This window comes from Chelon labrosus, assembly GCF_963514085.1.
Source record: "Chelon labrosus genome assembly, chromosome: 20".
Lineage (NCBI taxonomy): Eukaryota > Metazoa > Chordata > Actinopteri > Mugiliformes > Mugilidae > Chelon > Chelon labrosus.
Genome location: NC_140353.1, coordinates 8,769,606 through 8,788,688, shown reverse-complemented (window position 1 = coordinate 8,788,688; position 19,083 = coordinate 8,769,606). Strand labels below are relative to the sequence as shown.

The 19,083-nt window shown below is 42.8% G+C and overlaps 2 protein-coding genes across 3 annotated transcripts; one reads left to right on the top strand and one right to left on the bottom strand.

Moving 5' to 3' along the window:
• The first annotated feature begins 414 nt into the window (after positions 1–414).
• lclat1 (lysocardiolipin acyltransferase 1) lies at positions 415–11,186 on the top strand. Of its 2 annotated transcripts, XM_084569812.1 has the most exons (6): positions 415–755; positions 5,119–5,286; positions 5,679–5,877; positions 6,514–6,660; positions 7,735–7,851; positions 8,771–11,186. In XM_084569812.1, the coding sequence occupies exons 2-6, from the start codon at positions 5,119–5,121 to the stop codon at positions 9,295–9,297; spliced, it is 1,158 nt and encodes a 385-aa protein (XP_084425938.1). In that variant the 5' UTR covers positions 415–755; the 3' UTR covers positions 9,298–11,186. The 2 variants fall into 2 exon arrangements, with proteins under 2 accessions (XP_084425938.1, XP_084425937.1); XM_084569811.1 differs by lacking the exon at positions 415–755 and having other exon boundaries at positions 3,075–5,286.
• Positions 11,187–12,852: 1,666 nt separating this feature from the next.
• Positions 12,853–17,340, bottom strand: LOC311505799 (protein yippee-like 5). Its single transcript, XM_084569565.1, has 3 exons — positions 17,165–17,340; positions 15,439–15,610; positions 12,853–15,347 (listed from the first exon to the last, which is right to left on the bottom strand). Exons 2-3 carry the CDS (start codon positions 15,577–15,579, stop codon positions 15,123–15,125), a joined length of 366 nt encoding a protein of 121 aa, XP_084425691.1. The 5' UTR covers positions 15,580–15,610; positions 17,165–17,340; the 3' UTR covers positions 12,853–15,122.
• Between the last annotated feature and the right edge of the window lie 1,743 nt (positions 17,341–19,083).

The following is a 19,083-nucleotide window of genomic DNA, read 5'->3' as shown; positions in this document are numbered from 1 at the left end:
CACTAATAAAACCATAACAGCCAAGTGATTAAAGGATAAGCTGTATAAAAAAAAAAAAAAGCACTAATTTGTCTCTGCAATTAGTGCTTCTTATGATTCCAGCACAAACAATGCATGGCCAATACTTGTCATGGATTATTTGTAGATACTTTTGCATGAGTAAAAGATCTAAATATTTGATTAACTTGCATCACATGCCCTCTACCCTCTTCTCCTGCACATGACTACTGACTCTGTGTGTACAAACCAGTTTAAATATGACCTATAAAACAAGCATAATCCACATCAGCTTGTAAAATCTACATTGCGTTCAGCATGAGGGCACCGGGGCATGTTTTTGCTCCACATGCCTTGTCTGCAACTCACGGTGAGGCTGTCTCTTACTCAATGAACGCAGGTTGTACAAACAGCACTCCCTGTCGGTGGCTGGGTGCAAGGACGGGTGAGAGGTAACAAGTTGAGAGGTCGTCTCAGCTTGCAAAACGGCGGGGCGGCTGCACTTTTGCAGCATTTTTAAATAAGTAAAGGGGCTCAAGTCAAGCGAAGCTGTTTTGACTCCGCGGTCGAATCAGCTGACACGCCAAGAAGAACAAACACCGCCCGACAGCTGAGTTCTTGTAGCGCTTGTAAGCTTCGCTAGTTAGCTGCTAGCTGGCTTGCTAAGTTAGTATGTCGCAAACAGGCGTTTGGACTTAGGCTAACGTGGCTAGCACACCTAAAAACAAACTTTGAATCGGCAGGGAAAACCGCGAAAGGTGGGTATTTCGTTGCGTGACAGTATGCAAAATTGCAGTTGGTGCGTTAAACAGACCTATTAAATTAAGCTAGATAAGGTATGCTAACTTGAGCTAGCCGCTCATTTACGTTACATTTGACTTGCTAAGTTAGCAAGTTAGCATTCTCGGTGTTGTTTGCGTTAGCCCGGCTGTGAGTTAACGTGCATTTTAGCCAAAGACATCGTTTCTTTTTGAGGTGGACATCATAGTTTAAGGGAAGTAACACATGTAAAATGAAGCTTTCTTATTTTTTTTAATGTAAAGTTAAGGTTTTGTGCGTTACCGCTGGCGCATGCTCTGTGCTGGGCATATTCGATGCATCAGTGCGGCCACTAGGTAGCACAAGCTGTCATAACATTAACCATCATAACATTATCTTTTCCATTCGTTAAACCATTTTGTTATTTCGCTATTGTTAATTTACACGAATGACAGGGACAAAGTAATGATTTGCGATGCAGCAGTCTATCAAAGGAAGATAATTTACAGAGAGAACATGACACATCGCTTAAGTTAAACGATGTTTAACCCTTGTTGCCTTTCTGGCTAAAGTCCATTTTTTTTTACCCCACCCAGGCGTTATGGAAATTATATGATGCATGATACTTACTGGCTCTTGTTTTATTGCATTAACGAGGCTTGATTGAGTCAGTTTTTCCTAATGAGGGCTGATTAAATCATAGATAATACCAAGCCACATTGAGTTAAATAGTATGGTAGAATGGAAACGTCCACAAAGCAGTCACGGCTTTGCACCTGCTTAACAGTGGGCTTTATGTGCAGTTGTAACTGTGAATAAACCCCCACCAGTTCACTTTGTTATACACTCAGATCCATTCAAAACATTGTGATTGGAAGTGTCTCCTTATCTGCTTACAAAGTCTTGTTATGCATTGATTGTTGTCATAGTTGCTGGTAGTAGTAAACCGATACTGCGACTTCCTCACGTGTGTGCAGGAAGCATACCTGCAAAGAAAATCACCCTTGTCATCTACATGTGGGCACAAAAGGAACCTGATTTTCCACCATATCTAAATTGTCGACAAACTCACAAGCTCACTCTCTTCAATTGTCTGTATTAAATTAGGTTATCTTTGGCGTTTCTCTCCCAAACATTAGTCTTGTGTTCGATCCCCCCCCCCCCCCCCCCATCAATACTGTTACTTTTTCTGTCCTCACAGGCTTAAAGGCCTGTTGCTCTTGGCATCATTGACTGAAGCAACAATTGAATGTCCTCTTTAATATAATCAAAAGGACACTGAAGTTATTTAAGGGTTTCTGTGGAGCTCTGTGGCAGCTGTCGGGAGACTTGATTCCCAGACGTTTCAGTTCATTTCGCAAGCTCGGAGAATTGTAATATGGTCGGTGTGTTGCATGTCGCAGCGAGCTGGAGACTTGTTCACTTTCACGTTTGACCTCGGTGTTCTAAAAGAGACCTGTGCTTAAATCTCTGTGTTATTAATTTTTCTGTTTTACTTACTATATTCTTCCGTTCTCTTTCCCTCTCCCTCTGTCTCTTACATAAACGCACACATACACACAGCACTTAAGCTCATTGTTTAGCCTAGACATGCTTGACCTCTTAACTCTGCTTTGCTCTGCTGGGATGTCTGGTCTTGGCTTAAAGTTAGGAATGCAAAATGATTGCCAGAGAAGCCAGACTTGGACTATGAGGGGTGTGCTGTTCATTACATGCGGTGTTTGGGGAAGTGTTCTCGAGATCATTACTATGGTGAATAAATAAATGTTAAACCAACCAAATGAACGGATCTAAAACAAACTCACAACTGGTGCTAGCTTTGGAATATGAAAACAAAAGTCTCTAAGGATGCTGCGTATAAATAGCCGTCCCTGGTGTCCATGCCAAGCGGAAGAAAAACATGTTTATTTAACACTATAATTTTCATAATTCCATTCACTTATCACATCCCCGGCTCCAGGTGTGTCGTCCATCTTTGCTGTTTGTATGAATAGGCGCATCTGGTTGTTCCAGAAGCCACCCAAGGGTGTGTTTCCTTATGTGTGTGTGTGTGCGACTGTGCGGGGACACCACCTAATTGTGGCGATTGTGCTGAGCCAGCCTGTTTTCTTCACCTCTCTCATGCCTCACATTTTCCGTTGTTAAAACCAGTAACCCTTAAACCCTTATTGCCAGCATAATCATACACACAAACACTTGTGCATTGCTTAAATGCACCTTCAGCTGCTTTGGTTGCTGGCGCTAGACTTGCTGCGTCATAGTGACACAGAGGTTGTCAGCGGTGATATGATGGGACCGCTGGGGTTGGTCAGTCTTGTACAGTCATAACAATAATTGAGAAGGAAAAGGTGTGAAGCGAGGTTCATATAAGAGGAGAAAACACCTCCTGGAGGAAATCGCTCCCTGTAGCACCAGCTCAGACTTCCTCCGTCAGCGAGGCCGGGGGCGTAATCAAATCAGGAGTTAGAATATTTCCCCTTTAAACCTTCTTCTTAGCCGACTGCCTGTATTGACTTTAGTGCTAACTTTAAGACAAGTGAATCTAACGGTTTGTCAAGAGTGTTTTAAAAATAAATTTGGATGTTGTTCTGCCTCTTGTGCGTACATTTTAATTCTCGTAGTTTGATGCAAATTATGATTTTCAAGGCCAATTTGCGTCACAGCCTGTAAAAGTGCAGCGCAACAAAAAATAATCGACATTTAAGTGATTTCCTCAAGGTCTGCTTGCTTACTTGGTTGCTACACCGAGGAAGGTGTGTTAATGATCCACTTGCCCTGACTTTGATAGGCTCGTTTGAGGTGAGACAGGCTTGTGCAGGACTGATCTGCAATATTCCCTGGAAAAGAAAGTTTTGCTGCTTGGAAATCTGTTCGAGTCTCAACTAGATTTTGCCACCGTCCACATGATGTGGGGAAAAATACCTGGCTCTCACCTGATCTCAAAGCTGATTGAGTTACATGTTAGGTCGACAACATGACGTTTTAGAAGCTTCTACTATTTGTGTAACTAGAGAACATTTGATTTTACTAGTAAGCTTCAGTTTATATTCCTGATTATTCTCAAGGCCTGCAGATAATCAGTGATAGTTCTAGTCTACAGTACAAATATTACGGATGTAATTAAAACTGTAAACATTTTGATAGGTTGGGTGTGAAAATTCCTAAACGATTACTGAATGTTGGTATGATCTCAATGTGTGCAGACCGGAATGGTTTCATTCTTACTCTTGATTATCGAGTCTCGTAAATCGAATCTCTACCTCGACTGTGAGAAAGGCGCAGAGCTAACCATTCGCACGAGTCACAGGTTAATTCTTGTTGCCAAGCCCGTGTGTTACTTACCGAAGTGTAATGTTGATATTGAAACCTTTAGTGGTCACCTCTGACACCTCTGAAATGAAAAGGGATCTCCACTGCCATATCCCGATGGGAGCTTTAACGTACCCATTACTTATTTGTTTAATTTTAGAAGTATTACAGGCTCACCTCGCTCAGGGGTCCAGTGACCAATGGGTATTTCTGCAATGTTGCAGCTACTGTTATGTGTGTCAATAATATGTGTTCCTCTTAATTTGTGTGCATAATTGCCTCGTCATGCATATGCCCATGTGACAATTAACAGTCGGTGTGTTGGCTATTAATCGATCAAATAATTGTGATCGAGTAATTCTGTGTAGTGCCACCGCAACAGCTTCAGCTGCTGGTGGGCAGCCTGGTGGGAGGTTTGATTTCCATTTAACTTCCAGTTTAAATGAGTACAACAATTAAAAAAAAAAAAAATGTCAGTTGCAAATGAGTATAATCAGATTATCATACCATCTATACATAAAGAAAGTCTCGGTCACTGTAGTTTAAATGTGAAAATGTCAAAGACCTATTGTTTTAATTAAACTTTGTTAGATGTTGCGATAACATTTTGCCACAGTTGCTATGTTGAGAGTGTCAGGAAGTGTAATACAAAGCTCATTCGGCCGTTTGTGCAGTGATTAATTCCACAGCTCCACTTGATTTAGTGACAGTGCACCCACAATTTGTCACAGAGAGTCAAAAATATTCCCCTATTTACATTCCACCGTCGGGAATGTCTGCCCTGGATTTTCCACTGTTTGTGGGGAAAATGTGTCAGAAGAACAGCGGTCTTTTCTACTGATGAGACCTTTGATAATCACATTAGTTTCACATGACTGAGCTTCTCCCTTTTCAGCTGCTTTCCATAATGGTGCTCCAAGACGGGAATAAATTCCATATATGTCATCATGTTTTATCTTACGCAGTGCGAAACCTTTTGACTTGACTGCTCAACAACATTATATTTATCTAGCTTCAGTTTACACTCAAACTTGTCTTCTTCATCCCTCACAGATGGCTGTGTCGGTGCGGGGCCTGTACTTTGTGGTGACCCTGTTTTTGGGTAGTTTCTTTGGAAGTGTCTTCATGCTGGGCCCGTTTTTGCCCCTCATGCTGCTGTCTCCTGCTTGGTACCGCTGGATCACCGATCGAATCGTTGCAACCTGGCTCACCCTGCCTGTGGTGCGTACACCTGCCTGGTCTTTACTTAACCTACTTCTGTGTGTGCCAGATGGTCTTAAGTTACCTGTGTGTGAGACGATGAACATTTGCGTCATCTTGTCCTAATTTATGCCTCCCTGTTTTCTCAGATTTGAATTCTTCATTAGCACTTATTTATACAGATTACAGTGACCACCAGATCCGAACGTCGTATTTATTTTATTTTCCACTCTTTTCTCTCTCATCAATTCATCCCACCAACTTCCCTCTTCCCAGTCCCACCTCTCCCCTTCTTTATCGTTTTTAAATCCTCATCCTTGTCTCCCTTTCATCATCTGCCCATTTCTCACCCTCACCTCGCTATCTTTTCCGTCCTTTCTGTTTCATCCTTCCGTCATCCCCGCTTCTTGTAGTCCTTGCTGGAGCTGGTGTTTGGGGTGAAGGTGGTGATAACAGGCGATGGCTTCATTCCTGGGGAGCGCAGCGTGATCATCATGAACCACCGTACCCGTCTGGACTGGATGTTCCTTTGGTGTTGTCTGCTCAGGTACAGCTACCTTCGTCTGGAAAAGATCTGTCTCAAGGCTGCACTGAAGGCTGTGCCTGGCTTTGGTGGGTATACAGTGGGTGGTCTGCCCTTTACCTACACACAGGAAACACACTCTTGTACACTTATCAATATCATAATGTAAAGTTTGTGCAGAAGTAAACAAGATACTACTTGTTTAAACATTTTATTGTTCGATACCACTAAAGAAAAATGTATTTGAGAAGTACCGGTCTGACAAGCCTAAATTCCAAAGGTATATTAACAGAGCGTATAATCATCTGATGGAAAATTAGATGTCAGTAACCTGACAGGCCAGATGGTTTGTTTCTCAGAACCATCTGAGAAGTTGTCCCTGATAGCTGGCATGTGCCAGGTACTTGGCAACGGATTGGATGTATCATCTGTCATCACCTATCGTGTGCTACTTTTAACCAATCAGAACGCTTCTTGCTGCCGTCACGGTAGACTTTCGTCACACCAAAAACACTCTCGGCCTCTATTACACTTATTAATCTGTTGTTTGGCAAGACGCAGTGTCGTTTGATCTTATGAGAATCCAGCTGACTCACAGGCTAAGAATGTCAGGTGTTTTTCCTAAAGGTACACACACCCAGCCTGTTTAGAATTGTTGAACCAGAGCCAGTTGAACATGAGAGGCAATTAGTTAAACATGTAACAACCTCATATATGCTTTGCAGGTTGGGCTATGCAGGTGGCCTGCTTCGTCTTTATTCAGCGTCGTTGGGAGGAAGACAAGAAGCACTTGGAGAACATGCTAGACTACTTCTGTGACATTAGAGAGCCCCTGCAGCTGCTACTCTTCCCTGAGGGCACAGACCTCACAGGTGAGAAGTAAAAAAAAAAAAAACGTGACACTACATCATTCATTAAACAGTTTGCCCATACTTCACTTGTCATTCTCGGAATGTGTTACTCACCGAGCTGTTTCCAGAGCTCAGCGTGGACCTACACCTGTCTTACGCCTTCGCACCAACACTGTCATGCAAACACAATTTTAAGGTGATAAGGCGTGCCAGAATCCCACGACACACGCCCCACATGGACATTTCTGCAAGAATGCTCTGATCTTTCAGTGCAAGCAAGAGTGACACCACAGTCTAAAGCCTCTTCAGATCACAACTAAGCCTGAGTAGCTTTACAGAGGGAAGCTTGACATATGTCGCAGCGTCATGAGGGGTCCAGCGCACTTACATCATAATTCGCCGTCAGATTTAAGGCTTTGAAGATTGTTGTACGTTTCGTGTTACGTTCTGACGTCTGCGATTGTGTGTGTGTGTGTGTTCGCATGTGCTCACCGGTCTGTGTTTAAGCCTCTTAAACCTCAAGGCCTAATTTGACGCAAGAAACAAGGAGACGTATACAGTGTGTTCAGACATCTAATGTGTTCGGTTCATTACTTCCCTAATGCTTATTCTGGAGCCATACGTATGTGCCTCCAAGCTAGAGGATCAAGTTCACTGTGGACTCAAGCTTAAAAAATTTCCATGACCTCTTATGAAGTATGTAGATCTTATGTGAACTGAATGAAAGATTGTATAAGAATGACAAGTCACAGCTTTGTCTGACCCACAGAAGTCTGTCCATAGTTCTTCTGTCTGAGACATCTGTCCGAATTAGCTGCCTGTTACATAATATGATATAGTTTACATGTTCCCGCAACCAGTTCGTGAGGAACGTTTGGTTAATAAAGAGTCATCTTTCCTGTGTTTATGTCCCCCTGAGGGTTTTTACAAATGTGGAAGCATGTTTGTCTTTGGATATATTTATCAACGTGGTCATATCCCAGAACCAGCTGTTATTATTGTTGCTGCTATTTTTAATTATAGTGCATCATTTTAAGGATGCATTGTATTCAATATGTGGTCTCGTTTATTATTTATTACGTGTGTCTCCTGCAGAAAATACAAGAGCAAAGAGTGACGCATTTGCTGCACAGAACAACCTGCCGAAATTGGAGTATGTTCTCCATCCCCGTAGCACTGGATTCACCTTCATCGTTGACCGACTAAGAAAAGGTGAGGTTTGACCCATCATCATCAGCAGCTTCTGAAATTATGTACATTTAACATGGCAACAATCCACTTCAGTCAAACAGCAGACACTTATCTGTTCCTTCATTTTCATGATTAGCACGATTTGTTCAAATGGAAATAAGCAGGACACACAGCCTGCGCATCAGTGTGGAAATATTGCATCAGCAAAAAACTCTGGAAAATGACACACCGTGCTGACTGTAGTTATTCCACTGACAGTGTTTGTAGAAGGGGGATCGTACCTGTTATTCTTCAGCGTCTCAGACGTATGCTTCATCCTACAGTCAGCCATTACAACTCCCCTGATATTCTCATGTTTCTGTATGAGCTAATTCTGGCAGTCCTCCAGAGGTCTTAAATACCACCTCTGGCCCCGCTGCCGCACCCCCACCCACTCTGGATGCTGAGCAAGGCACTAACTCTCCAAGCAGGTGTTGTGAATCAGTGTGATATCATCAGCCTCGGCTACCTCCCCTCTCCCTCTCTATGCACCACTGACTGACACGCTGTTCTTGTTGTCTTTTTCCAAGTTCACTGTGCCCCTCTCAGCGCTATTTTTACCATAGGAGGGCTAAGCTACGGCTAAGCTATTTAGTTTTCCCTGTGCGTTGTAAGGCCACTGTGGGTCGGTGATGACGCTATAGAGCTCTTGATAGTTGCCGCATTAAGGTAATTAAGGTATCTGTGTAATAGGGCTAAGGAACCAGGATTTTAAAGGCAGCATGCCACATCCTAAATAACCAGTAATAATAATTGTCTCTGCAGTGGCATGTCTTCAAATGCCTCTGATTCTTTTCTGTTAAACTGCTTTGAGTGAGAAAAGTCTTGCTTCCGTATTTCAGATCATTTTATCAGTGAGTATTCTTCCATTAATCATTTAAAATTGTGTGCCATTTCCCAGGAGACAACCTGGACGCTGTCCATGATATTACAGTTGCATACCCAAAGAACATCCCTCAGACAGAACGCCACCTCATACTGGGCCATTTCCCACGTGAGATCCACTTCCACGTCCGCCGCTACCCAGTGTCTTCGCTGCCCGCCTCCTCCTCTGAACTGGAGTCTTGGTGTCGAGACCGCTGGGCCGAGAAGGAGGTCCGCCTGCGGGACTTTTACGCGAGCCAGCCTCGGGCCTTTGACAGAGACGGCGTGGCACGGGTGCCACCTTGTAAGTCAGAGCTGCGGGTGGCTCTGATCAAAGCCGCCTCGCTGCTGTACTGGAGCGGCTTCATTGCCCTGTGTTTCACCGGGCTGTGGCTCTGGGCTCCTTTCAGGCTTTACTTTATAGTCGTGGTAGGTGTGTATGTGGCCCAGCAGAAGCTGATTGGGGGGCTGGAGCTGCTGGAGTTGATGTGCCATCGATACTGGAAGTCAGTGGCTGCTGACGTGGGTGAGAAGAAAAAAGTGCTGGATGGGAAGATGCAGTGAGGATGAAAAGCGGTTTTGACTGGACAATGACATGTTTCCACCTACACTCAGCAAGGACACTGAGGACTCAGTTGTCTTGACTTGTTGTTGTTGTTCAGAGGGCTAGAGGATCCGTTTGAGGAACCAATTGTTCCATGCCTTAGAAAGGAAGTAATAAGTGCACGGCTTCTGTGGAGAAAGAGAGAGCTTTCTGTTAAAAAAAAGAATGTTAAGTACATTTATCTGTGTTGGATTTGGGAAATTCATCACACATGATGTGTCACTTGTCCTTTGTCTCTACGTGTACGTTCACTGTTACTTAGCTTGCTGTTGGCACATTTTTATCAATTTTATGTTGTTGCCGTTCATTACAATTTCAGAACCTCAGCGTGGACACGTGTAACCAAACAATGCTGTTAGTACTTGTTACTCTGTTGCCATGGTTTTATTATTGTGTTCTCGGTTGTTCTTATTTTTATGTCATAAATGGAGCACAGCCATAGTACAGAGCACCTGTACATATGATGACTTGACTCTAATCAATATTCAAATTAGCACTGTTGGGTAATCAGTCACTTTGTTTTTGTAGTGTCTAGCAAAGACAGAAAAGGAGCAAATAGGAAAGGGAATAATTCCCACAGTTATTAAGGAGTATACAGGTATATATGTGTACTATTGTTTACTGTTGTTGGGTATAATTACCCTTTTTATACCAATTAGGAAAATAACTTCCCCCACCCCATTAATCCTTAGAGATAGCATATGTGGTGTTTATTGCTGTCTTGTTTGTAGCTTTTGCACATAAAAGCCAAAGGTGAGAAAGGCAGACATGACGTTTGGAAAAAAAAAAAAAGAAACAAACAGAATGTAGTCTGTCTGGTCAGGAAGGCGTAGCTTCACACACACGACTTGTGAGGTTGCCTGTTGCCTCGGTATCCCAACGGTATTTTAAAGTAATATAATTACTTTATACCATTTATACTGTTCTGTTATCAAATCAAAATCAAAGAAGTGACTGAGATCTTACCTCCGGATTAGATATAAAAGCAGATGAGCTTTGTGCCCTTTCTGGGAAATGAAGGGGATGCCTTGTAAAGGCAGGATGGTGGGTGGTGCTGGGGTGGAAGAATGTCCTGTTGGGACAACATTACCCCTCAATGTGCTGGGTGGCACGGAGAACCAGACTTGGAGTGGAAAACTGGCCCGGAACTCAGCCTAATCCAAAAAAGCCCTGTAATGCCCACCTCTGCCTATGTCCCTCCTGGGGGCCTGGCATTGATGCGTCTGCAAAACTCAATTAGCACATGACAGCTGAGAAAGCTACTCCAAATTTGTGCCAAAAAAGGAAAAAAAAAAAAAGATTGGAGCAGTGCTTCAGTTGCACTTTGCAGCTGCTCTCTGTACCATTTTAAAGCACACTCATTCTGGGAGTAAAGGAACAATTGTTTTAGTTTAGCGGCGTCTGTAACACTGTGCAATGTGTGATCTAGCTGACTAATCCAACCCAATCGTGTGACAAATCCGTCGCAGTCTGCACAACACTTAAGGTGACTTTATTTCTTTTCTTTTTTAAATCCATGCACATCTTAAGCTCCTGTAGTTTAACTGTAAAAGGGGGCTGATCGAAGTCACTGTGATGCCGCTGTGTTTTAAAAATTCGATCATCAGCATGTCGTAGTTTACCGAACATCGGTTTCGTACAACTCCTGAAGCAGCTACTGTTTGAACCTCCGCGTTGGTCTTACTCCTGGTGTTGTTTTGTGTTGCTCATTTGACAATTATTTGCCGATGCTGGACCTCTTCAGAGTCACTGTCCTCAGGAACACATACAGTGGACACTGTTCAAAAAAAATCAGTCTGTTCGGAAATGTAGATGAAATGAATATCTAAATAAAAACACTATATCAGCCCGTTGTTGTCTCTGCTGGTTCTTTTTTTTTTATTATTATTATTTTATGGCCGGTTCAATATTGCATGTAAACTAATCCTGTGTCAAGTGGCTCATTATTAAACTGACAGTTTGCAATGCTACAGTCACCACAAAGACATGTCTGACATTGCTGTAATTATATTACGTGGTATTGTGACTAGAGTTTTATTTATTTTACTCATCATTCAGCTCATGTAGAGCGGCATTTCCATTACGCCGTATCGTATTTTTTTTTTTTTTGCGCTGACATTTTTATTTGCCTCGGGCCGTCTAGTGTATTGTCTCGGGCGTCCCTTTTAATCTAGAATGTACTGTAACAATCACTGCAGTGAATGAGTCAACAAGACCTTGAATGCTCATATTACACAACACCCAGGCCGAGGTTTGCCTTCTCTGTTTTGCACACACACACACACACACAATTCCAGTCTGCCACAGACAACCAAAAAGGTCAGGAGCTTTGAAGGTGAAGTGCAGTCGCCATAGTAACTCATGTTGACTCCCCTGTCTCCCGGCAACGGGATGTGGAGTGATGTCAATGGAAAGCATGCTATTTTCTCCTGGTGACAGAATGATGTCACGCCTTTGTGTGTGTGTGTGTGTGTGTGAAGAGAGTGGTGGAAAGAGAGAAGTTTATTTCTATGTTCTATATCTCTGCTCTCTCCTGAGGGGTTATAGAGAGGGAGGGGGGTTTTGGAAAGGGGGGAGTAGGCGGGGGGGGGGGTGATGATGGTGATAACATGCTGTCGAAAGAAAGAAAGACAAAAGGCGAGGATAAACTAAAATAGCTGTCCGGGAATGATGAATCATGGGCCAATTAATAATGCAATTATGCTCCCGCTTCTTTTATTTACTTATTTATTTTTGGACCCGCCCCCCTCCAGTTCATCCCCTGCATCTGAATACAATCTCAAATTTGCTCTGACAGGTTTGGCAGTGGGTGGAAGGAAGACAGATGATGCACGCAGGCAGACTCCATCATGTTGTATGAGACACATTTAGAGCATCACTTCACTAATGTGTCTCCCCCCCCCCTCCTATTATTAGATTTGTTGATAAAAGACGGACTCTTTTTTTTTTTTTAATAGGATACTTGGATGAGCGTGCAGGGGCCGGAGGTCACAGTCCCAATTCCTTCCCATGAGCCAGGGGGAAGCGCCGGAGCAGTTGTGGAAATGTAGCTCTCTTTTGAGAACGCTCACGTAAAGGAAGTCGCATTTAGATTTGCGCCATGTCTATCCAATTGCACACAGACTAATAGGATCAACAAGGCGGTGGGTGTAATCATCCTTATCTGGCCAGATGGCTTTTTCAGTGAAGACAGCAGACAATCGTGGGGTTATTCTGGGGCAAATTCAAAGACTACTGAATTATAAAGTAGAACACTGAGTTCTCTGGAGACAAAGATACCTATTTTTTTTTTTTTTTTTTTGTCTGGCATTTAAATGGCCCCAGATAGGGTCCATCATCTCTGTCCATAAATGGCCAAGATCCCTCCAAAAAACGCAACTGCTGTGCATCCCACAATAGCCGTGTCCAGAACAGTCGGTTGTGTTCAGCAACCTTAATTAATATTTGTGCGAGCTAAGTTTAGCGCTCAGCCTCCAGAGGTGGCCGCAGAACAGCACGGACCCTCGCAGACACACCGACAAAGACGCCTTCCAAACAGGACCGGGCGCTATAAATAACTCTACGGCAGCACTGCAACATTAGTGGGTGGATTAGGAGTGAGTCGTCACTTCCTATTTATAAACCCGAATGCAGTCAAAGCTCTTCGCCGTGGGTGAGTCACAGCGAGTGCAGAATAGTAAGGATGAGAATGGGACATAAGTTTTGATCTGGTGCATTTTTTATTTTATTTTTTTGCTCATTTTCTCTTAGAATTAAGTATTTGCAGTTTAAATAAATGGGTGATGTGTGTTTTCAGAAAGCAGTAAAGATGTACAGATCTTGCCAGGCAGGTAAATGTCAGAGGAAGGCGAGGGATTCAGCATCAGTCCTCTGAGAGAAAACATCTTCACCATGTTTGCCAGTACTCTGCTGCCACCTTGAGGTCTAAGCCTTTGGGTTCCATCATCATCCACAACAGCAAAGCCCTCTTTATAAAATCCAAGTGCTTAAATTTGTCACGAGCACCAGGAATATGTCGTCTCCTATACTGCAGGAAAAAGGGGATTTGGCCAAAGATTTCAAACGCTGACATAAGAATTGAAACCAGCAGGACTGCATCTTTATTTAGAAACCACTTCAGAGAAAACCTTGCCATAGCCACAGAAGTTTTTTTTTTTTTTTTCAATCCTCCAATAAAAAGAAAATGTTCAGTAAGATATCAATCGACAACATAATAACCATATTTAATGTAAAGCAAATAAAAACAATAAGCCTAGCAATAAGATCCTATAGGTCGAACAAAATGATAATGATACTCTGTTGTGGCCACTGACTCTGGGACATGAACGTTGTCAGTGTTTCTAATTTAACCTTGTTTTGTTCAATCTTGCATGAACTCGTAAAGGCAAGCAAAATATTAAAAGTGTCACCACTGACGGCTCGACCATTTTGGCTGTTTGGCGTTTTCGACCCTACGTGAGTCCAAAATTAACCTCAAGTGTCATGAAAACGACCCTTTTACAATATAAAATAGAGGCCTAGTCAAAGGACCAGGGCTTGACTTTAACGATAAATACGCCATTAAAGATGGCCCCAGCTTTGTTTTGTACGAAACAAGTCATCTTATGACCAAATAAGCCTACGATTATAAAAAAAGAGTGGGTCAACACTGTGAGTCAGCATCTGCAGTGAGCTGTTCAAGTGAATGTAGTACAGCCAAACACAGGATTGATATATTACATCAATATCTTTAGGTGTCTACTGTGTTTTTTCGTTTTTAGTTATTCCTTCAGATGCTCGTTTAGAAAAAAGACCCACCCTCTCAAAATCTTGTCTGGAGAAGGTCTCCATCACGTCTCAGACTCATTCTGACGCATTGGCTGAAAGGTACATGCACCAGAGAGACATGCTGCTCTTCACGCGGCGCACACACACACACAAGCACAGGATCCATGGTAACAGGTGTAGATTGATAGAGCTGAATTAAACTGTGTGATTGTCTTTTTATGGGATATAATCTCTTATGAGACACTTGCGCCACCTTGTGTTCATTTCGAGAGTGTCGATCAAAATAAATGCAACGGATTCAAAAGGAAAACTGCAATGACTAGTAAAATATGACATCAGTCTGTGCGGTCTTCAACGTGTCGTCTGGATGAAATGATCTGAAACGCTACTACGTGCATCACGCTACAAGCTAAGAAAAGGTAACCGTTACAGAATTGACGACTATCGCGGCCTTAATTGCATTCAGTGACGACGTTCACTGCACAGAAGCACAAATACCACAAAAACAATACACAGAGTGACATCTCATCTGGCTCATTTGACAGTGCCATGTGGAGAGGGCCGGTTACTTTGCCCACGTCTATTTATCTAGATGAATAAAACAACCATGTTTTTGAAGCTGATCATGCATGTGTTTACCATGAAAGTGTGGTGCATGCCTTGTGCAGTGACGATGAAAATTCTGTGTGCGTGCTTGAACATTTAAGTGAAGGTGCAACTCCCTAACAGTGCTCCCAGGTGTTTTTTTTTTTTAGGGACTACCTTGTGATACATAAATCAAAGGAGCATTTTTGGGGAAGCCTATTCAGCACGAATAGATCCGGCACACCGATCTTCTAATCAGCAGAGGTCTAAGGTCACAAGTCAAGAGACAGGGAAGGGATGTGGTGGGTGAAGTCAAAACTTCACGAACCACGAAGTCTGCATGTGGTGGCGTGCAGCGCGGAGGCAAAGGGGTTAAGGAGAGAGAAAGGAGGGCACAGGAGTGAGCCTTCGCGGGTCATCCAACATCAGGGGCTCATGAGTTGTCAGAGGGGATATGCTCTTCGAAGCCCTCGCTCTCTCTAACCAGTGCCCTCTCCAGGATGACGCGCCCCTCCTTGTACCGCTGACTGTCCTCAGTGGCGAACTCATAGATCCAACCCAGCTTGCTGTTGCAGTTCTTGCAGCTCACGTCCCTCACCATGTGCCTCCCGGTAAGCATCACTCTGTCCTGCACCTCGCTGTACTGGAGGTTCACCACCTGTAGGGGTTGGGACACACTGTTGAATGCGAACATGTCACGGCTACAAAGCTGTCAAAAGCTGCGCTCTTTGTGGCTAATTTAAGAGCACCTTATTGAAGAGGAAAGCTCGGCCTGTGGCTCCCGTGAATCGCGTGGAGATGAGCTCAGAGCGATTAGTCAGGATGGTGTCGCAGTTGGCACAAGAGAAGAGGCGGGTTCCGCCAATGTGGTCCAAGAAGATACGTCCCATCGTCTAATCTCTGGGAGGGGCTGGACAAAGGCTAATGCACGAGAGGAAACAAGGGCAAAAGTTAAATACAAAGTTGTGACACCTCATAATAGAACACCCTACGACTGGCTAACAGGACAATGTATATCACAGGGTATAATACATTTATTTTAACAGTATGCATAATTGTATTTTAGGCAGTTCTGTAAATGAGTAGAAGCTTCTCGTGTGCAACTGGTCACACATAAATAACCAACAAGGAAATACATACCATGTGATTTTGGTTTCCTCCTGTTTCTCTTCCTCCTTTTTTCTTTATCTTATTTACACTGTAGTGACGATTAAGCGTGTCACAATTATTACATTTGAGCTGACTCTCCGTCATTTTGCAGAATCGTTACAATAACAGGAATTTCCCCTTTGTTTTCCACTATTTTAGGTTTGACTTGGGCTCTTCTAATGACTTCCTCACATTCTTCTGCTATACTTTAATGGCACCTGCGGGAGGAATTAGTCCCGCTCACTATTTATCTCAAGACACGTCTAAAATAAGCATTTAAAGAAAACAAAGGCAATTAAATTGTATTTCGTGACTGTTTGTAAGGGAATTAATAAACTAAAATCACATGCGGTGTGTCTAGTGAGGTTTGTAATTGCATTTTAGAATGATAAACAGAGAGAGCACACAAACAAACTCCATCTTTGTCTTAACCACCTTTCCAGAGTTCTTACTCATATCAATTCAGCAAGTGAGCCATATAGATTACCAAATCAACAAACAATGTGTCCCTGCCGTAAATGACCTTGTATCATGTTGTTTATCATGATATCGTGACATGTATCTTGATAAACAACTTAATGTGATGCAGGATTTGATTCATATCACTGGCTTTAACAGGCAAACCCTTTAGTATTTACCAAACGGGAACAGGTAATAGTAGTTGGGTTCAGAATCAAATTGGCACTTTATTTTAATACTTTGCATTGTGGTGATGATGGATGTCAGTGTTGGTGCAGAATGATTTTTGTGCAGTTTTCTTGCATGATGTACTCATGTGCAGGTTCTGGACTATAATTTGGTTGATTTATCATGCTACAGTGAAGTAAATGCATTTTTTTTAACCAAATAATCTATTTTACAAGCAATTATCAATACAAAAAAATGGTACAACCATATCATAACATACAAACCCAGCAGAAATCCAAACAGTATGTGCTCAAATTGCTATTTGCCAACTTTATTTTTAAGTGTTATTGATCCTTTCTCTTGTTTCAGCATTTCACTGGTTTCAACAAGTACTTCATGTTCCTGCCTGTCATGAGTAATGTTGACTGTAGATGGCAGCTGGGATTTGAATGGTGCCGAATACAAATTCTACATTGAACACTTAAAAAGGGCAAAACCGTTTTCCAAAATGATAAAAAAGTAACATATGAGCAGCTTTTGGGACGATATATTTGAGTGGTTGGGTATAAAAACCAGTCAAGTCGAAGGAAGCTAACGACGAGCTAGCCGCTGCGCTAACAGCTAGGACAACAAGCTAGGATCAAGAGAACGACAACAAGACGCGTATCTGTTGGGCAAGTCCAAGCGACGGCGTCCTACCTTTTTTTTATTGATTCGCTTTGGCGGAACAAAATGCCTCGTTCGGCGATGGTGTCACCGAGTTTTAAACTATATTTCGGGAGAACATCAGCTGTTTGTGGCGTCGTCGTCGTCGTGGCTTTGTTATTCTTTTTCAGCTGTTCCTGCCTCAACTCGCTGCGCTCCGAGCTGCTGTCAACATCCGGTTATGACGTAGCGCGCCCTGCCGCAGCGACCAATCAGCGGTCCGCCAGGTGTCAGCAGAGGGGAGCAAAACATTGAACATGTCCGAGCAGCTGCACTCACACGCACAGGTGCATAAAGTATCCTTGAAAACAGCGGAATCCTTTTTTTTTTTTTTTTTTTTCACATTCAGATTCAGAATCAGAAAACTATATTTGTCCCCTGAAGCCAATTTAAGTCACATGTCAGCTGGCGTGGAAAACAAGACACTTTTGGAGAAACAAAAAGACAAACATAAAAATAAAACAATAGCCATTCATTCATTCAGTTTGCCTGTGTCTGCCGGGCTCTCTCCGGCTACTCCGGCTTCCTCCTGATGTCCAAAGAGATGCTGTAATTTGTGATTCTAAATTGGCTGTAGGTGAATGTGAGTATGAATGGTTGTCTGTCTCCTATCCCAGCTGACATCGGGTGAGAGGCGGGTTACACCCTGGACAGCTAGGTCACCAGTCTATTGCAGGGCTAACACAGATAGACGGACAGCCATTCACGCTCACATTCACACCTACGGACAATTTAGAATCACAAATTAACCTACCAGGCAATTCGGTGCCGGCTCTACGCAGGGGCAAGCCCCCTCAAATAAATGTCTTGCCCCCTCAAATCAAAATTTTAGAAATTGAGAAAGCACATTTTAATATACTCACAAAATTAATATATTACAAGTTGATAAAATTATCTGCATTAGCGGAAATTCGCCGAAAAAGGGACACACGTGATACAGCATCTGCTTTCCTCTCGTATCTCTGTGTGTGTATTCACATGCTACGTAGCACACAAACATCCAGTCACTGTTGCAGTACGCCGTTACCGACAATTAAATGTGGTGCGTTATGAAACGTGAAGTGAAGCAACTAATAGAGCTCCGTAGCTGAGTCCCCCTGCACCGCCAATCACAACACCACCATATTGGCAGGAAAACGCACTACCCGGTTGACATCTGCAGCAACTAACTAACTTGTCCTTGTACCAGTTCCATCCAAAAATGGTCGTCAGCTGTTGTGCCCTAGGATGTCAGAATAGTCGGGACAGGTAAAGGGGAAATCATTTTATAGGATTCCTTAAGATTCTTCAAGCCGGTAGATGTGGATTACTGCAATAAAACGCTCAAGAAGCAGGCACGAGAAATCCCTCAAGAAACGGATTTGTCTTGTGTAGCGATCACTTTATATCAGGTACAGAATCCAGCGTTTTCCAGGTGTAATGTTTATTTAGCATGTTTTTAACTCAATGTCCAGCAGATTTCTTTTCATAAAGGTAAGTTAGGCTAATGTTAATAACGTGGATTAGAAAGGAGTGTTGCTCATTCAGCACTAAAACTACTCACAATGAGAAAGAAATTCTGGATTAAACAGTTACTTGTTATTGTAGTTGTGTCACAGTCATGAACCTCCGGTTTTCCTGCCAATAAGGCAGTGTCAACAAAAAAGTAATGCCCGGAGCTCTATTGAAGATTTCCGAGTTGGAGAGCTGCAAAAAATCCAATTCTTAGACATATAAATGTAATGTGTGTATATACAAGCAAGTTTTTTCAGGAGGAGTTCCTATTTAAACCTCAGACTTCCCACCAGTCCCCTAGAACTGAAGAAGCTACTCGGATGAGTGGTGAAACGTCTTCTCTTAAAATCTACAAGTCCAGTTGCCTTTTTTGAACCTTTTTTGGATATAATGTGTGTAGTCCTACTTTAGGTTAAAAT

Bases quoted from the DNA above. Each gene is read 5' to 3' on its own strand.
- lclat1 (XM_084569811.1), top strand. From the start codon at position 5,005: ATGTCATCATGTTTTATCTTACGCAGTGCGAAACCTTTTGACTTGACT. The intron at 5,287-5,678 runs GTGCGTACACCT...CGCTTCTTGTAG, and splicing joins CCTGGCTCACCCTGCCTGTG to TCCTTGCTGGAGCTGGTGTT. The intron at 6,661-7,734 runs GTGAGAAGTAAA...TGTCTCCTGCAG, and splicing joins TGAGGGCACAGACCTCACAG to AAAATACAAGAGCAAAGAGT.
- LOC311505799 (XM_084569565.1), bottom strand. From the start codon at position 15,579: ATGGGACGTATCTTCTTGGACCACATTGGCGGAACCCGCCTCTTCTCT. The intron at 15,348-15,438 runs GTGCTCTTAAAT...CAACCCCTACAG, and splicing joins GAGCTTTCCTCTTCAATAAG to GTGGTGAACCTCCAGTACAG.